Consider the following 17,073-nt stretch of genomic DNA (forward strand, 5'->3'; position numbering starts at 1 on the left):
CCGCGAGGGTTCCACCCCCCGCTTAGCCACTGGAGCGACGTCCCTCCGCGGAGCCGACTTCTAAAAGTTCCGATTTTGTGCTCCGCGGCTCTAGCACTTGCCAGAAGCGGCCGACCGAGGCCCCCTCCCCTGCCGTCTATCCTCCCGAATATCGCCTCGGATTCACTTTTCCGCACGTCCTACCTTCCAGAAAGTGGTCGCTTTTCTGTTCAGAGAGTTGCTGCTATTCTTCTCTTCGATCTCCTGTTGAGTTCGTAGGTGTTCAGAATGGTTTGATCCCTATTCAGCTGAATTCCTGAGACCAGATGGAAATCCAGGTCTCCTACTCCTCTGCCATCTTGCTCCTGATTGGTTCTTTTTAATATTTTCTTTCTCTTTATTGAAGTTCCCACTGTATTCATTCTTTTCCTGAGTCCAGTGAGCATCTTTAGGACCATGACTTTGACCTCTTTATCAGATAGATTGCGTATATCTCCATTTTGTTTAGTTCTAAGATTTTGTCTTGTTCTTTTGTTTGGAATATATTCCTCCATCTCCTTATTCTCTGACTTTCTGTGTTTGTTTCTGTGTTTTAGGTAGATTAGCTACATCTTCCAGTCTTGAAGAACGTGGTGCCATGTAAAGGGTGTCCTTCTTGGTCACCAGAATCAGACATTCCAGGCTCACCTCGTGTGGGCTGCATGTGCCTTCCTGCTGTGGCTGGAACACAGCTGCTGTGGGCATACTTTTGGGTGAGGCTGGTCACGTGGGAGTCCCTTTGGGGGTGCACTGGTCCTGGCAGAGGCCACCGACCTGGTGCAGTTGGGCAGGAGCTGTCAAAGTAGCATATTTGTCCTGGAGTAGAAGTATTTCTTCTTAGAAATTGCTATTTTAAGAAAATGATACTTTAAGAAATGGTAGGAGGGTATTTTGGAGTGGGGTTCTCAAAACAAGTAGGGAAAGGAAAGCCTCTCATCTTTACATTTTCATCTCCCAAGTGTCATTCCTTTCCCACCTTCTCAGCGTCATTCTTGGGAAAGTGTATGTATTCTTCTGGGGTGTTTCATGAGGAACCAAAAAATTCGAGTAGAGCATGTTCATCAGTTTATATAACTCGCTGGGGAAGCCCTGAGCTACTCAGCAAATTTATAGTGTGGTTATTTTCATGCAACCCTCACGTCAGACCTTTACCCTTAACTGTCCATGGGGGAAAAAGGCAAACAGCTACAGATCTTTATATTAATGACTGTATTCATATCTAGTCCTCCTCTGAGCCGCTGTCAGTGATTCTGCTAGTGAATTTGTTTTTTTCTTTTTTAACTCCTCCAACATAATTCTATTCTATAGAATTAGAGAGGTTAATAGGTCACCTTTATTAAAGGTTTGATTGCAATCCTCAGTTAGTGCTGAAGGATTAGTCCTTTGTCCTGCTTACTTCTTGTTTTATAACATTTATTCATTTATTTTGGAGACAGGCTTTTGTGTCTCTTCACTTAGGGATTCTAATGTATGCCTTGGAAAAGCAAAACCAGCCCTTCCAGGAAGGTTGTACTCTTCTCCCGGGAATCGTGTTCTGTTTGATTTGGAACTTCTTGTCAAAGCCTGGGGCATATCACACAAAGAAACCACTTAGACAAGGGTGCTATGCATGAGGTTTGTGCAAAAGAAGAGGAAGAAGAAGGAGAAGGAGAGGAAGGGGGAGGGGGAGGAGGAAACAAGGAAAGAAGGAAAGAAACTGTTACAACATGTCTTTAAGTGAATCAAAAGACAATAGCATGAACCAGAGAAGACTCTAGACCTGGCCTCCGAGGGTCTGTTTCTTTGCCAGCTTCTTAGTGACCTGGGGTGAACTACTTGGCATCTGGGATCTCAATTATTTCACCTGTAAATTAGGAAGAAGAATAACTGCTTTGCTTCCGTTACAAATTTATCATGGACATCACCATGAGACCTTGTCACAAGACAACCACAAAATAGCAAGTAGCACTTAGCTAGCACTTATTTACTATGGGTCAGACACTATTCTCAGTTTGTTAAGCGTATTAACTCATTTAATGCCCACAACAATTGATGAGTTAGTCATTATTAACATATAATTCTCAATTTACAGATGAACAAGCTGAGAGAGAGGGTAGATAACTTCCCAGTGTCACACAGCTAGTAAGTGACAGCTAGGACCTGAAGTCAATAATGACATTTAATGATTTGTGAATTTTACCACCTATTTCTCTGTAAAATATACTACTATGCTATCGTCTCAAGAATGCAATGGTAATGGGCTTTCACTTTTATTTATCTATAATTTTTTAGACTGTAGGAAAATAATTTACATAGGTAGAAAAGTCATATTCTTTAAGAAGTTTAGACATGGAATTTGGGAATCACTCAATCCCAGGTCCATCTGGATGCCTTATGGGGTCAATAGGCTGGCTGTCCTTTTTATCAAACCATGAACCAATTCCATCAGTCAGGCAGCTGGACCAACTATACAGTTAGATCAGTTGATATGTCTATTTGGTGAACAAGTCAGATTACTTTGCAGGGATAATACCACATTTGGATGCATAATATCCATAATTAGGTAATCTAATGTTCCTGAGTAACAGAGTCCCACCGTATCTGAGAGCTTAGAAGTCAAGTGAGTTGTACTGGTTGTCTAAATTCCATAGGATTGGGGCGCCTGGGTGGTTCAGTTGGTTAAGCGACTGCCTTCGGCTCAGGTCATGATCCTGGAGTCCGGGGATCGAGTCCCACGTCGGCTCCCTGCTCAGCAGGGAGTCTGCTTCTCCCTCTGACCCTCTTCCCTCTCGTGCTTTCTATCTCTCATTCTCTCTCTCTCAAATAAATAAATAAAATCTTTTTAAAAAAATAAATTCCATAGGATTTGCAGAAAGTTGTAGTCATTTCTGATAGCTTGGATTCCTGTTACATGATAAAGAAAACACATCAAATTAGACTTCAACCCGGAAGTCCATGAATCCAATAGGCACAGTGTGATCAAAATACCTGTGGGGCACAGATGATGGACATCTAATGGTACACTTTAATTTTCTACCTTAAGTAAAGTACTGTGATTTTTACTCTATTGCAAAACTGAAATTTATGTTCACAATTGATGTCGCTGGATTAGCGTGCTCATGTTGATCTGACATGTTCCCAGTGGTTACAGTGCTTCTCCTTCTAGAAGGCTGAGGAAATATGTGCATGTGTGCCACTGCCCACCCTCCTCTGTCATTAGAACTTTGGGGGTAAATCAGCCAAAGGTGCTGGATCGGGGAAGACATGGCAAACAGCAGGTTCAGTAGCAGGCACTGGGGACTCGCCTTGGAGACTGGTGCTCAAGAACACAACTCTGCTCCCTGGAAGGACTGAAGAAGTTCAGCAGGGCCCATCACCCAGAGAAGCTAGAGTAGAGGAAGGATGGGAAATAACCAGAGACTCAGGCCTACGGAAAGAAGGAGGGATCTCAACTGGCCCTGGAGTCATGGAAAAGCACAGGGCTTAGGCAGGAAGACATACAAGCCCAAAGAAGGCAGCATGTTGAGGAGTTGATGTTGATTGATCCTGGGTTCCGAGTGGGATTGTGTCCAGAGTCTGGGCTCAGCTGAACTAAAAGTGGAATCTAAATGGCTCCTGTTTCAAAGGGCAAAGGGCAACATGCAAAGGAAGCCAAGTTTATCGACGCAGCTGAGTCCAGATCAGCTGAATCTTTAGTGCGTAAGAGTATGGCTTCATGAAATGCTCACAAACTGTGCACACGCCTGTAACTAGCCCAGATCAAGAGAGAATGTTCCTGGAAATTGCCCTCATGTCCCCTCCTGGGCTCTCACCCCTTCAAGGAAAATTACTACCTGACTTCTAACCTCAGGGATTCAAACATGAAGTTTCTGAAAATTGAGTTTCTGATATTTATAAATCAGGAAATCTGCATTTCTGCCATCCTTTGAGGTATCAGATCCAGCAAGTGTGGGCATGTACTCTCTTAAATAGGGGTCTCCTGAAGCAGGAGGAACTGTCCCTTAGGGAGGGCATGGCCTCACCAGGCCCACCTGGCTTACCTTGTTTGGTCACCTGCCTGGCCCACCGGTATAAGAGCTTGCAACTCTTACTTTTTTTCTATTTCCTGATCCCAATTTCAATGTCTTTGTACTTTTGACCACCCCAAGTCTTAAGTACACCAGGGTATTATTAGATAAATAAATACACCAAAAAGGAAAAGATTTTCTCCTGATTTATCACTTTTCCTGCAATTCCCTCAGTTGGCCCTGCAATTCCCTCAGTTGGCCAAGATTTGTGTGGCTATCTATTCAAAATATATACAGGATATTTATCTATGTATAGTGAAATAAGCACTTGGAATAAGAGTCAGAAGACTTGAATTCTACTCTTACATTCTGCCACTAACCAGCTGTGTGCAACTTAACTTTTCAGGGTCTCCTTAATTTTTTAAACCTATGACATGAGAATTTTACCTAAATGACTCTCAGGACCCTGTAAGTTGGGACATTTGGTAATTTTGTGGGTATATAGTGAGGTTGCCCTTGAGTTCATGCAGGCAGAAGGGCAAACTGAAACTGCATGGTTTTCTTCTCGTCCTTGCTGGGTGGACACAAGTCCAAAGCTGTGCAGGCATGTGGGACATTTGAGGTTTCTGGAGCCCAGAGGCATAGCAAGGGAAGGGAAGCAAGAGCCCTCCTCCCTGGATGCAGGCAATAAGGCATGAACTGTCTATAGAGAAAGGAAAAACAGAAACAAAGTGGATTCAAAGTAGGTCAGCTTTTTATTATCACCCTTTGCCAGCAATTATCAACAATGTTGGTGATCAAATAATCTTCACCCCAAAGTATTTTGTTGGCTAAGTTCTAAACCATTGCTACAGTTTCTGTGGAGCTTCTAATAACTTACGTGGAAGTTTTAAATGAGCACAGGTTTGGGGCCCCTGGGTGGCTCAGTTGGTTAAGCAGCCAACTGGATTCTGGCTCAGGTCATGATCAGGGTCGTGGGATGAGCCCCCTGTCGGGTTCCTTGCTCAGCGGGGAGTCTGCTTAAGATTCTCTCACTCCCTCTGCTCCTCCCCCGGCTCATGCACGTGCTCTCTCTCTAAAATAAATCTCTAAAAACTAAAACTAAAAAGTAAAAAAATAAATGAGCACAGGTTTAGGACTTCCTCCTTCCTAAGCTTTGTATTATATATGGACGTTGTCCACCCAGGTACACACCGACTCCACTGTGCACTCATTTGGGAGAAAGTTTGTAGTGGTTTGGACTCTTCTGAGTGTGCTTATGGTGCAGTTTGTGTCTGCATTCCCTGGAGATGACATATTCCTGCATTTAAACAGTAAATTCAGAATGATCAATGAGAGCCCCGAGACCGCAAGGATGGGAAACAGCCTTGAGCGCCTTTGAAGGGCTTTGCCCTTCTCTGTGACCCCTTAGAGATTGTGAGACAGGGTGAACTACAAGGAATAGTCCTGTTGTTTGGTAAGTGCGAGTTTTAATTCCTATGTGCAATATTTTGCTGAATTGAATAAAATCTTTGAAACTGAAATATCTTCCCTCTCGGTGACTCATTGTTTTACAACTAAGGAATGAACCAAGAAAATAATGATTATTCCTGAAAATAATTTTCATGTAGGAGAAGAGTTTCAAAAATTTGCCTGTTTTAGGTGTGGAATCCTCTGGTTCGTTACTACTTGAGTGCATTGTTCTCTCCTCACGTTTGTAATAGTTACTGGCCAACAGCCTCCCAAGAACAAGCGTCCAAAGGAGCCGGGAGAAAATAGAATCAAGCCTACCAACAAAAAGGTGAAACCCAAAATTCCTAAAATGAAGGACAGGGATGCAGCTGATGTCACACCAAAGACGCAGTCTATAATGGTACATATGATGGATAAAGGCCGCTTCCAGAAACCTGCTGCGACCCTGAGTCTGACGGCAGGGCAAACTCTAGAGCTTCGATGTAAAGGGAACAAGATTGAATGGAGTTATCCTGCCTATCTTGACACCTTTAAGGACTCTCGCCTCAGGTGAGCATTTATTTATTTATTTTCACTTGCGTTGGCCAAGGGTTTAGTGTTAAATATTGCATGGTTTCTGCCATCCACCGTTTCACCCTAATAGCTTATAAAAAAATGAAAGCTCAATGAGCAAAAGCCATAGATTTTATTTTTGTCCAGTTTTTTTTTTAATTATTGCAAATACTATCCACATGGGTTAAAATGGTGAAACTTTATAGGAAGCCAAAAGACAAATAATTGAAACCATGATGCATAGATATTGAAGAATTCATACCGTAAAAATAATGAGCCCAATCACTGCTTTCTGTTATTTTTTCTTTAATGTAATCATAATGAAAACCGAAACGACCTAACAGGAGATGCCTATAAGCACGTTGAGGAGAAGCCAACTTAAACTGATTTTGAACTTTTCAACTGCTTCTGGTTTGTGTTTACTTTCCTGAGTATGTGAGGTTCATGTTCAGAGCCTCAGTTGGTGAGAGGGCCACGATGGAATGAGTACCTTCCGGAGCCTGTGTTTCTTGCGCAGGAAAAGTGGTTAAGGTGATGCTTAGGAAAAGTGTTAAAAAGCAAGAACACGGAGCATGCTTCAGTGGGTCCTGGGAGGACCCCGGGGCCTTAGGGACTGGGGGTCCAGTGTGTCTTTGCAGGGGGTCCCCCGAAATCACTGGGCCTCCATTTTCTCAAGCACAGAATGAAGGGGATCCAACTACTTGATTTCTAAGATTCTTTCCAGCTTTTTCGTCATATGATTCAGGAAAAGGAATCCATGCAGGATATTGTCTGGAATGACTTGAATGGAGAAAGAATGAGCATCTCAGGCATCAAAAATTCTGTATGTTCCTGACAGGTTCATTTTCCACACAAACTGCACCCCCGCACAGCTTCCCTTCCCTCCAGGACACCAGCATGTACTCAGCGGCTGGGACACTCAACTGGGGAGCATCCTTGCCTCCCCCAACCCTAACTCCCCTCATGCCCCCACATCCTCTTAATCCGTGAACTTGTCCAACCGCAATGTGGCCACTCACCTCCGATCCTGAAATGCAGTAACCACACCCAGATGTCCTCCTGGGCTCCTTCTCACTGACACTGGGCTGAGGTCTTAAAAATGTGGATCTGAACATGCCTTTCCCCTACTTAACGGGTAGGGCTCCACTGGGGATAAAGTCCAACATTTTCACCTGGCTGATGAGATCCTCCTTGAACTCAGAATCTCTCTAGTGTCACCTCTAATCTCTGGATTAGTATCTCTGCTTTCACTAGCCTGGGCTCCTGTAAGATCATCAAATGTGCCCTGCTCCCTCCAAGACCCCTCTTTACCTGGCTAACTTCAGCCTGCGTGTGACTCTCTCAGGGAAGGCTGGGTCCCACCTCCTGGGGTTCGCTTTCCCATATCCTGGGGTGCATCCTCTTTCGATCACTCTTTATGTTTATGTCTCCTTTTTTTTAATCTGTGTTTTTCATGGGGCTTAACTGAGTCCTTGGCATGTAGCTTTAGCTATTGGATGACTAGACAATTTTCTTCCCCTTCTTACACACATACACCTTAGAGAACAAAGAAATTGAAATATATATAAGTAATATCTCTCCATCTCTCTACCTCTTGTATTAAGACTCCCACTTTATTCTGAAGATGCTCTTCTGGCTTTGGGAGATGTAATAGTGTAGAGTTTTCCTTAAGGAATATTGGGTTGGATGAAGAGTGGTGTGTGTGTTTGTATGTATGTATTAAAGTATGTGTGTGCAATGGAATATTATGCAGCCATCAAAAGGAATGAGATCTTGCCATTTGCAACGACGTGGATGCAACTGGAGGGTGTTATGCTGAGTGAAATAAGTCAATCAGAGAAAGACATGTATCATATGACCTCACGGATATGAGGAATTCTTAATCTCAGGAACAAACTGAGGGTTGCTGGAGTGGTCGGGGGTGGGAGGGATGGGGTGACTGGGTGATAGACATTGGGGAAGATATGTGCTATGGTGAGCGCTGTGAATTGTGTAAGACTGCTGAATCACAGATCTGTACTTCTGAAACAAATAACGCAACATATTTTAAGAAAAAAAAAAAAAGAAAAGAAGATAGCAGGAGAGGAAGAATGAAAGGGAGTAAGTCGGAGGGGGAGACGAACCAGGAGAGATGATGGACTCTGAGAGGCAGACTGAGGGTTCTAGAGGGGAGGAGGGTAGGGGGATGGGTTAGCCTGGTGATGGGTATTAAAGAGGGCACATTCTGCATGGAGCACTGGGTGTTATGAACAAACAATGAATCATGGAACACTACACCAAAACAAATTATGTAATATATGGTGATTAACATAACAATAAAAAAATTAAAAAAAAATAAAGTATGTGTGTGCATCCCCTGCTTGGGACAGATCTGGAAAGATTTACTACCATTTACTACCTTTTAAATGATTTAATTTCTAAAGTGAGATTTACACACTTTTTTAAAAAAACCAGAATTGAGCTATTTTAAATCATTCTGAACAGTTAATTTTTGACTTATAATATTTTAAAGCTAGATGATTTGGCCCTTGAAGATACAGTATTTTCTAGAAGTATTTTCAAAGTTGTATTAGCCACAATATGTTTGAAAATATCTTAAGGACTCAAAGTAAAGTGAACATGAATCTGAATTGAAGAGAAATATTTAAGAGCTAAAAAACCCAATTTTGACTTTGTAACATTAAATTGTATTCCAAGCAGAGTCAGGGCTTTATAAGAAAGTAAAGACAGATGTGGGTCCCCAAGGACTTTACCAAAAAATGTGAAAAATGTGAAAAACATCTAGTCATAACTCTATTTCAAACAACAACAAAATCACGATTTATTTGACACCAGAGATTCAACAAATTGACTCTTGACATCTTTCCCAGAATGTGGTACCTTTGGATAGAGAAGTATTCATCTTGTATTTTCTTTTCCTGTGGAATGAGTTCTTACTAGTGTTCTGACAGCTTTGGGTTTGGAAGTTCCCCAGGTGTGCTTCCAACAAAGCCTGGTCATTTTAAGCAATTTTGGTAGCTTTCTGGAACAAAGTTCACAATGCTAGCACATTTGTCCATCAAGCTTCTGACCAGAAGAGGGAGTGGGTTATGGAACAGAAAGGTCAGGCAGAAGCATAGTTAGATTTGAATCCTGCCTTTACCACTAGCCAGCAAAGTGATCTTTGATCAGTAATTTGCCTAGAACCCACTTTCCTCATCTGGAATATGGAGATTATATTATCTAATGTAAGTGCTGCCCGGCCCATGGCAAATGTTCAATAAATTGCAACTAATCATTACTAAGCAGTGTATATTTCTCAAGCATGATCATCAAGTGATCTTTTGGGGCAGTTAATTCTGATCGAGACTCAAATCAGAGAATGTCGTAATGTAGAAGATCCAGAAAATATGGTACACCTCTTTCCTTTTTCGTTTAATTGATCAGTTCTTCGTAATCTGGGGCCTATGCCCATCTTCCCCCATGAAAATGTAAGCCACTGTGGGCGATAACCATGTTTGTTTGGTTCATCATCAGATTCCTAGCACCTTGAAGAGTGTCCGACACACACCAAAACTCAGGAAACAGTTTTTGGTTTCCCCAGGGGTTTAGTGATCATTTCAGAAGCCAGTTCCTGGGCGTGCATTTGTTCACTCAACATTCAAAGATAAATACACTTAGTGCAGACATGTGCACTGTGACTATGGGGGGAGAGTGATAACAAAATGTAAATATGTTTTATATCTAGGGTGCTGTGCCACCTTGGATCCATCCGCACTGTCTCAGAGCCTATTCTTGCTTCGCCTTATGGAGCCATTTTGTCAGCTGCACCCCCCCCTCCCCAGCCCCAGCCCCAGGAACTTCTCCCTGTCTATCCATCTTGTCCTCTTCTATGCTCATTAGACTCCAGGGTCTGTTGTTTCTACCAGCCTCTTGAATCCATCCTAAGTAAGTTATGTTGTCCTCTGTCTTTCCTTTATTCCTTCTTGGAAATTTCCAACCCCAGATGAACCTGTTCACCTACTTCTTCCTGCCCACACTTGGTCACTGAACACTGGCAGAGAGAAGCATGCCGCTGGCTGGATGGGTGCCATTAGACCGTGGTCACTTCGCTTGTGTCTGGCAATGCTATATAGATTTCTCTAGAGAGCTCACTTTTTCTCTCTCCCTAAACCTCTGATCTTTTCCATCTCTCTCCTTTGAGCTAAAGAAATTCTCACCTAATTTATTGAGAAGTTGGAGCCCTTGGATTGCCTTGACTTCATCTTATCACATCCCTTCCTTCCCTACTCTGACAGTTATAGTGGAGGAAGGGTTCCTCCTCCTGACTAAGGTCAAACTCTGCCTGTGTCCTGGATCTCACTCTTGCATGCTTTCTTGGGAGCCTTGAGATATCAGTTATTGCCTCCCTCTTTGGCATCTTCAACCTCCCCTTCTCAACGGGATCCCTTCCATAAGCCTCCTCCATATTAAGAAATCCCACCTTAGCCCCTGTGTGTCCTCCAGCCACCTTCCTCTCTCACCTTCAGAACCAGGCCCCTTGGAAGAGTCTCTCTCTACCCTCATTGTCTCCACTGCCCTCTCCTATAGGAGAGGCACCTCCACCTAGACCACCTGACTCCTGCATGCATTTAATCACCAAGGTCAAGGTCAGTAAATCCAGAGTTTTCTTTTCAATCCCCATGTGGCTTGCCCCACCGGGTCCATTCAACAGAAGGGAACGCTCTGCTCTTGGCTTCCACAGCATCATTTTCTGCCAGTTTTCCTCCTGCTTCATGGGCCCCTCCTCGAAGTTTGCTTCACCAGCTCTGCATCGTCCGCTCCCCCAGACATTAGATGTTGGGTTCTGTGTCTTCTCTTTTCATTAGATGCTACCAAATGCCCTCCACTGCTCATATGGCAGACCTAAATGTTTCTGTTGAGCTCCAGATCTGACTCTCCAGCAGCCTGCTCAACTGCCTGAGCCTTTCTCTGAACTGAACTATCTGAAACTGAGCTTATAAGTCTTCTCCACACCTGATCACCCTCCTGTGTCCTTCAATTCAGCGAATGGCCACTAATTCTGCCCAGTTGCCCTTAACCAAAAGCCTGGAATCATCTTGGATGTTTCTCTTTCACTTTCACATCCAATCAACTACTACTGGATGCCCAAATGTTGCTATTCAGTGATTTCTTGCATCTTCCTTCTTCTTTCCACGATGGTGGCAGCAATAACCCTTGTCTCTTACATGGACTACAGCATAATCTTGTAACTAGCTTTTCTGCATCCAATCTTGAATCTGACCTCATCTTCTACACAGTAGTCAAATCTTTCACAAAAGCACATCTGGTCCTGTCACTTTTCTGCTTCAAGCCCTTTGACAGAGCAATTCTGTTCCTCTTAGAATTAAGTTGCAACTCCTGATATGGCCCACAAGGCCATGCATAATGTGGCCTCTGCCTTTCCTTCCTGTTTCATTTTACTTCACTCTCTTGTTCACACCCCAGGCTCTGGGGACTCTTTCTGATGCCCAGATGGGCCAGTCTCCTTGCCTGGGCCCTTGCCCATTTGGGTCTTCTTGCCTGTAAGGCACACGCTGGAAAAGCTGCTCACCAATCTTCAGCCCCGCCCTCCGCTAGGCCCAGTTACACACCCTCACTGAAGCCCTCATCACCAATGGTGCAATTGCTGTTTCATGTTTGTGTCCCTCACTCGGCTGTCAGCTTGGCGGAAGTGGCATCTGCTTCTTCACCAGTATACTCAGGCCCTCCATCGGTATCTCAGTGCAAGTATGGTGCTGGGCGCTGAGCATAGAGTGGGTTGAAAATCAGGCCCCTGGGGTCATGAGACCTGTTAACTCTGGAACAAGTTCGTGGAACTTGAGAGATCAAAGGGACCTTAGTAGTTGTTATGCTTAAGTGCCTCTTTTTAACAAATGAGGAAACAGAATCGTGGGAGGTAGGTGGCTGGTCCTGAGTGACAAGGGGTGAGCAGCAGCGTGAGCCTTAAACCCCGGGCCTCCTGGTTCCCGACATGGAGCTGCTGTTCTGCTCAAGTGCCCTGAGCTGTGTCTTATGGGACACATTTAGACCAAAGACCACTCTTGGCCTCATAGAGGTAGTAGCTTCAGGGAAGATAGATTTGTTATTGGGGCGCCTGGGTGGTTCAGTTGGTTGAGCGACTGCCTTCGGCTCAGGTCATGATCCTGGAGTCTTGGGATCGAGTCCCACATCAGGCTCCCTGCTCAGCAGGGAGTCTGCTTCTCCCTCTGACCGTCTTCCCTCTCGTGCTCTCTGTCTCTCATTCTCTCGTTCTCAAATAAATAAATAAAATCTTTGAAAAAACAAAGATTTGTTATTGATGACGACGACAACTACTACTACTTCTCCCTCTCTCTTTTTTTTTTTTTTTTTTAGTTTTTTGGGTACTTATAAATCTGATTTCTAAAATTAAGGCTCAAAACAGAAATAAAACTAATAAAACTTATATGCTTTTCCAAAGGGGGCACTGATTTCTTGCTAGGATAGCTTTGAGTTGAAAGTGATCGAAATTTCACATCAATTTCTGTTAACCTTTTGGACATCAGAATGTGAAAACATTACATTGGGCTACTTGGAAAGAAGAGCTCTGTCAGAAGGCCATAAAGGAGCCCTCATCCTCAAAGACGGATGTTGACCACCCCCAGGGATGACCTGAGATGAGGTGTGCTTGTGGGCCTCTTCCAGGCCTCCTGTTCTGTGATGCTCGCTCCCTTCACATCGGCGAACCCATGTCATTAGAAGGTCCACTAGATGGCAGGTTTCAGCTGCGTTACACTTCTCTTCCTTTACCAGTAAAAGAAACACTTCAAAGGAAGACCGGTTGGGAAAAATGATGGCACATTTGTGCTGATGGTTCTTGCATTCTTTTAGGCTACTCAGTGGTCACAGTTTCAAGTTACATTTTAAGCAATCTAGAATTCAGTTTCCTAACAAATAAAAAAAGGGTGGGCATTTGTAAGTTCATGTGCCCACACCAGGATAAATTCATGGGTAGTGCTGAGTCCTGCTGAGTCTTCCCAGAGCACTGGGCCCTTGAACAGTTTAGGTGGTGCTTTAGAGGCTAATAGTAATGTGAAGATTCTGTATTTTTAGGTGCTGAAATTGACTCAGATTTTAATTCCAGATTCAGTGCATCCCACATCACACAGATCTCCACTCTCTTTTGAGGTTGGAAACAGCAAGGATATTTTCTGACTGTATTTGGTATCATATATTGACTGTTCTGTTTCCTGACTCCTCTGCCTGCCCCCGCCCCCGCTCACCTGCTTTTTGACTGTCCATCTTCCCACTTCCACCCTCCCTTAATTTTTTTTTGTTCTTCTTTTCCAACAATTATTATTGTTATTATTAAGCATTTATGATATTCAAGGTCCAAGGCTAGGTAGATGCTGGAGTTACAATGGTGCCCAAGATAGACACAACATCTATATCCATAGAGCTTTTAATTATAGGGAAATACACTATTAAATAAGCAATTTTAATATATAGTGGTGTGAATGCCTTGTTAGCAGAAGCACAGGGTCAGAGAGGAGAAAACTCAAGCTAATACCTGAAGGAGAAGAGTTAACCAGGTAAAGAAGGGGACAGGAGAAGAATATAAGAAAATTCCAGAAGGAAAAACAGCATAAGGAGTTGCCTGGAGCTGAGAGAGCATAGCACCTGGAACATTGCGAGTGGTGGGAGAAGATGGGGTAGCTCGAGTTAGTGGAGCAGAAGGGAGGTGACCATGGAGAGATGATGCTGGAGCGTAAGCAGGAATCAGCCCGTGTAGAGCCTTGTCAGTTATGCTGAGGAATTTGGAGTGAAATGTAAGGGCATTATGAGTTGTTGACTTAAAGCCTTCATAAGTAGACACACATAGAAAGTACAGAGGGATATATACACCACACTGTGAGGGTTCTTACTCCTCACTGCCGTTAGGAGAAAGACAACATCACTTCCCAGTGTCAGGTGTACCCACTCTCCCTCCACCTCACTCCCATTTTCCACAAACTGGGGTCTACAGATATATTCTGGACCTAAGCTTTCTTTGCAAATTAAAAAAAAATGCTTTTTTTTCTGTTGATACTATAAAAAACATTAATATAAGAATATTCTGGACCATCTGATCAACCTCTACTGGGCAGTCAACATAATCCTGTTCCATCTTTTCTGGAAACATTTTATACCTCTCATAATACATGTTCAGAGTTTAGAGCAGGGGAATCTTGGTACAATGCTGAACCAGGGAAGAAAAGAAGAAACTTAGGCGAGGTCGCCTAGATAATGGCTTAAATATATAAGTCAATGTTGGGTAAGAACAAGCAGACGCTGTAGATTTAAGCTAGCTTGTTAGCATTGTCAGAGCCTTAAAAACAAGCAGGGCTGACGTGGTTATAAAGAAACCCTGGCTCTCCTCCCTAGAAAGTCAGGGCCCAGGCATTGTCTTTCAGGATGTTTCTGCGTGTCTGGTCGGATGTTAGCATTTTCCAGTCAAGAACTTTCAGTTGGGAGGAGCGGGTGGGGCACAGGAGATCTCTTTGATGGCTGGTGCCTCTGATAACAATAAATAGCTTCCAGAAAGAAGGGAGGGCGTCTGGGTTCTCCCTCCACCACAGTGGGCAACAGCTCACTCCACCCACAGACAGCACAACGGGAGAGCAGCCCAAGCAGACAGCTGGCTCCAGGCCAATCTAATCCTTTACAGCGTCACAAAGGAATGTGGTCTGGAGGACATTTTAAAAGAAAAAGAGAAGGATGTTAAGTGTTTATAAACAGCAGAATCCCACTATCGAGAAGGAACCTGCACAGATTTTGGTAAATACTGTGAGTAAGATTCTAGTGTACTGAGCAAGAGGTCTTTTTTTCCTTTGATTTATATTACTCAAACATAACACAAAATTAACTGTTATAATTATATTGACCATTTTTAAGTATACAGTTCAGAGGCAGTAAGTACTTTCATATGGTTGTGCAGGTTTCTTTTTAATTCAAACTCACTTCAAAGCTCATTTTGCTTTATTTTCTGAGCAGAACAAATGATGAGGTTTCATGAAAATTCTGGGGCTCTCCCCTGGCTTTTGGATTTACCTGGATGTGCCGTTTGGGTCCCATTTGCAGTGGGAAATAGAAGCATATATTGCAGCCAAACTCTGATGCTTTCCTTCAAATGAATTTCTACCACAGAAAACAGTTGAATTTAAAGTAAATTGTTGGGGTGCCTGGGTGGCTCAGTTGGTTAGACATCCGATTCTCGATCTCAGCTCAGGTCTTGCTTGACCTCAGGGTTGTGAGTTCAAGCCTCACACTGGGCTCCCTGCTAGGCATGGAGCCTACTCAAAAGAGGAAAAAAAAAAACAAAAAAAAAAACTTGTCCAGATCTCTCTTCCCAGACGCAATGGCGCCAGTGCCAGGCCTTCCAACATTTCCCCAGAGATGGATTGGTGGGGGTGGCAGGATACAAGACTTCTCTGGGTGTACTAGATGTTCTGACAGTGTTCAGGTTGCAGAAAAACACAGCTCTGTTCCATTCAGGACATGGGTGGGAAAGGCAATAATAGAACCAGCGCATTGTGGTGTTGTCAGGATAGAATGAGGTCATGCAAGTAAAGCTTGGCATACACAGTAAGCCATCTCAATAAAGATGACCTATTTTTATTCAGAAGGCTGTAGAAGAAAAACAGCCAGTTTTTCAGGAATTTTGTTTTTAAAAATTGTTGTAGACATTCATCTCAACCTTGTACCAACTCTAGATGTCCGTAATGCTGTGGAGTGCTTACTGACATTCAGACTCACTGTCCTGAGTACTTGAAGATCCAGCTACCCCCAGTCTACTAGGCATTAAGGTGGAGAAATGGATTGAAGTGAATTACACAGTTTTGGGGAAAACGTTTCTTGCTCTTATTTGAAAAGAATGTTTTGTTAACCAAAACATTTAATTTCTTGAGCATTCTGTTCTGATGAGGCTGGGTTTGATTATCCCAGAGGTGTTGCAGAGTATTAAAATATAGTGAGATCATAGTAAAGTCGAGTTAATGCATCAAACCAAAGACACTATAGGAATATCACAGCACTACTTTTGATGATAATTTTGGAGACTCTGTTGCAAAATGGAGCATTGTTTATAGGATAACATTAAGGGATTGCCTGTATTTTCCAAATGAAACTCTGCTTTAAAAAAATATGTATACCTACCACAGACACACAAAAATGTAGTACGGGTGAGATGTGGGATTTAATGTGCAAAATGTAAATAAAACCATTTTGAAAGGTCTATCAGAAGAGGAAGCAAGAAAAGGGGAATAAAGGATAAACTATAAAACGGGCCATTTTATGTTCACTGGTATATAACTGTATAGAATGGCACATTATAAAAACCAGCTAAACTGAGATGTTAGAGCTTTGCCTCCAGGTTCCGGGCCTGGCTTCCCCAACAGCAATATCCTCCAGCACAGCTGCTGGCTGTGGGGGGGCAGGTGTGAAGTCACAGCCCTCAGGAATCTGCCCAGATCCTCGGCTGCCACCTCTCACCATCCACATTCCCAAACTGTTCACTCAGCCCTGGGACCTCGGGATCCTCTCCCCTCCCCTTGCTTGGTGTTTTACTGTGCAGACCCTTTGTTCAGATGGTCTTTTGGGCTTAATTTTTGACTTCGCCCTGGATTCTGCCTTTCAGATCATGTCCCATGGTTTAATGCCTTAATTCTGACCCCACCCTACCTCTTCGTAGCCAGGTTCCATGATGCCTCACTTGCCTCAGAGGGGACGTCAGATGGTGCAAGGTCACACTTCCTCATGAGAACCTTGCTCTCCTTTATGAACTTGACATAGTAGCTGGGACCAAGCAAGATGTGGAACCCTGTGTACCAACCAAAACTGATAGGAGAGAACATGCCCGTATACATTTATTTACATAGATGGCTCATGAAACGGTACAAGATATGTGATCAGCTGGTGGCCATCCTAGGGGAAGACAGCGGACCACAACCATATGTATAAAAGCAGGAGGGGTGACTAGGGTACGTGTGTCACAGTGTGAGACCAATAGGTGTTCAGATGAGCAGAGTACGTGCCAGAGAGAATTACT

At 43.5% G+C, this 17,073-nt stretch overlaps 1 protein-coding gene across 1 annotated transcript in view; it reads left to right on the plus strand.

The window, feature by feature from the left end:
• PDGFRL (platelet derived growth factor receptor like) overlaps positions 1-17,073 on the plus strand; it is a 67,020-nt gene that overhangs the window by 17,553 nt on the left and 32,394 nt on the right. The window contains exon 2 of the mRNA XM_027598887.1: positions 5,708-6,005. Within this exon, the coding sequence (XP_027454688.1) occupies positions 5,708-6,005 (298 nt within the window). The remainder of the gene's footprint in view (positions 1-5,707; positions 6,006-17,073) is intronic.

Source organism: Zalophus californianus, chromosome 2 (assembly GCF_009762305.2).
Source record: "Zalophus californianus isolate mZalCal1 chromosome 2, mZalCal1.pri.v2, whole genome shotgun sequence".
Classification (NCBI taxonomy): domain Eukaryota; kingdom Metazoa; phylum Chordata; class Mammalia; order Carnivora; family Otariidae; genus Zalophus; species Zalophus californianus.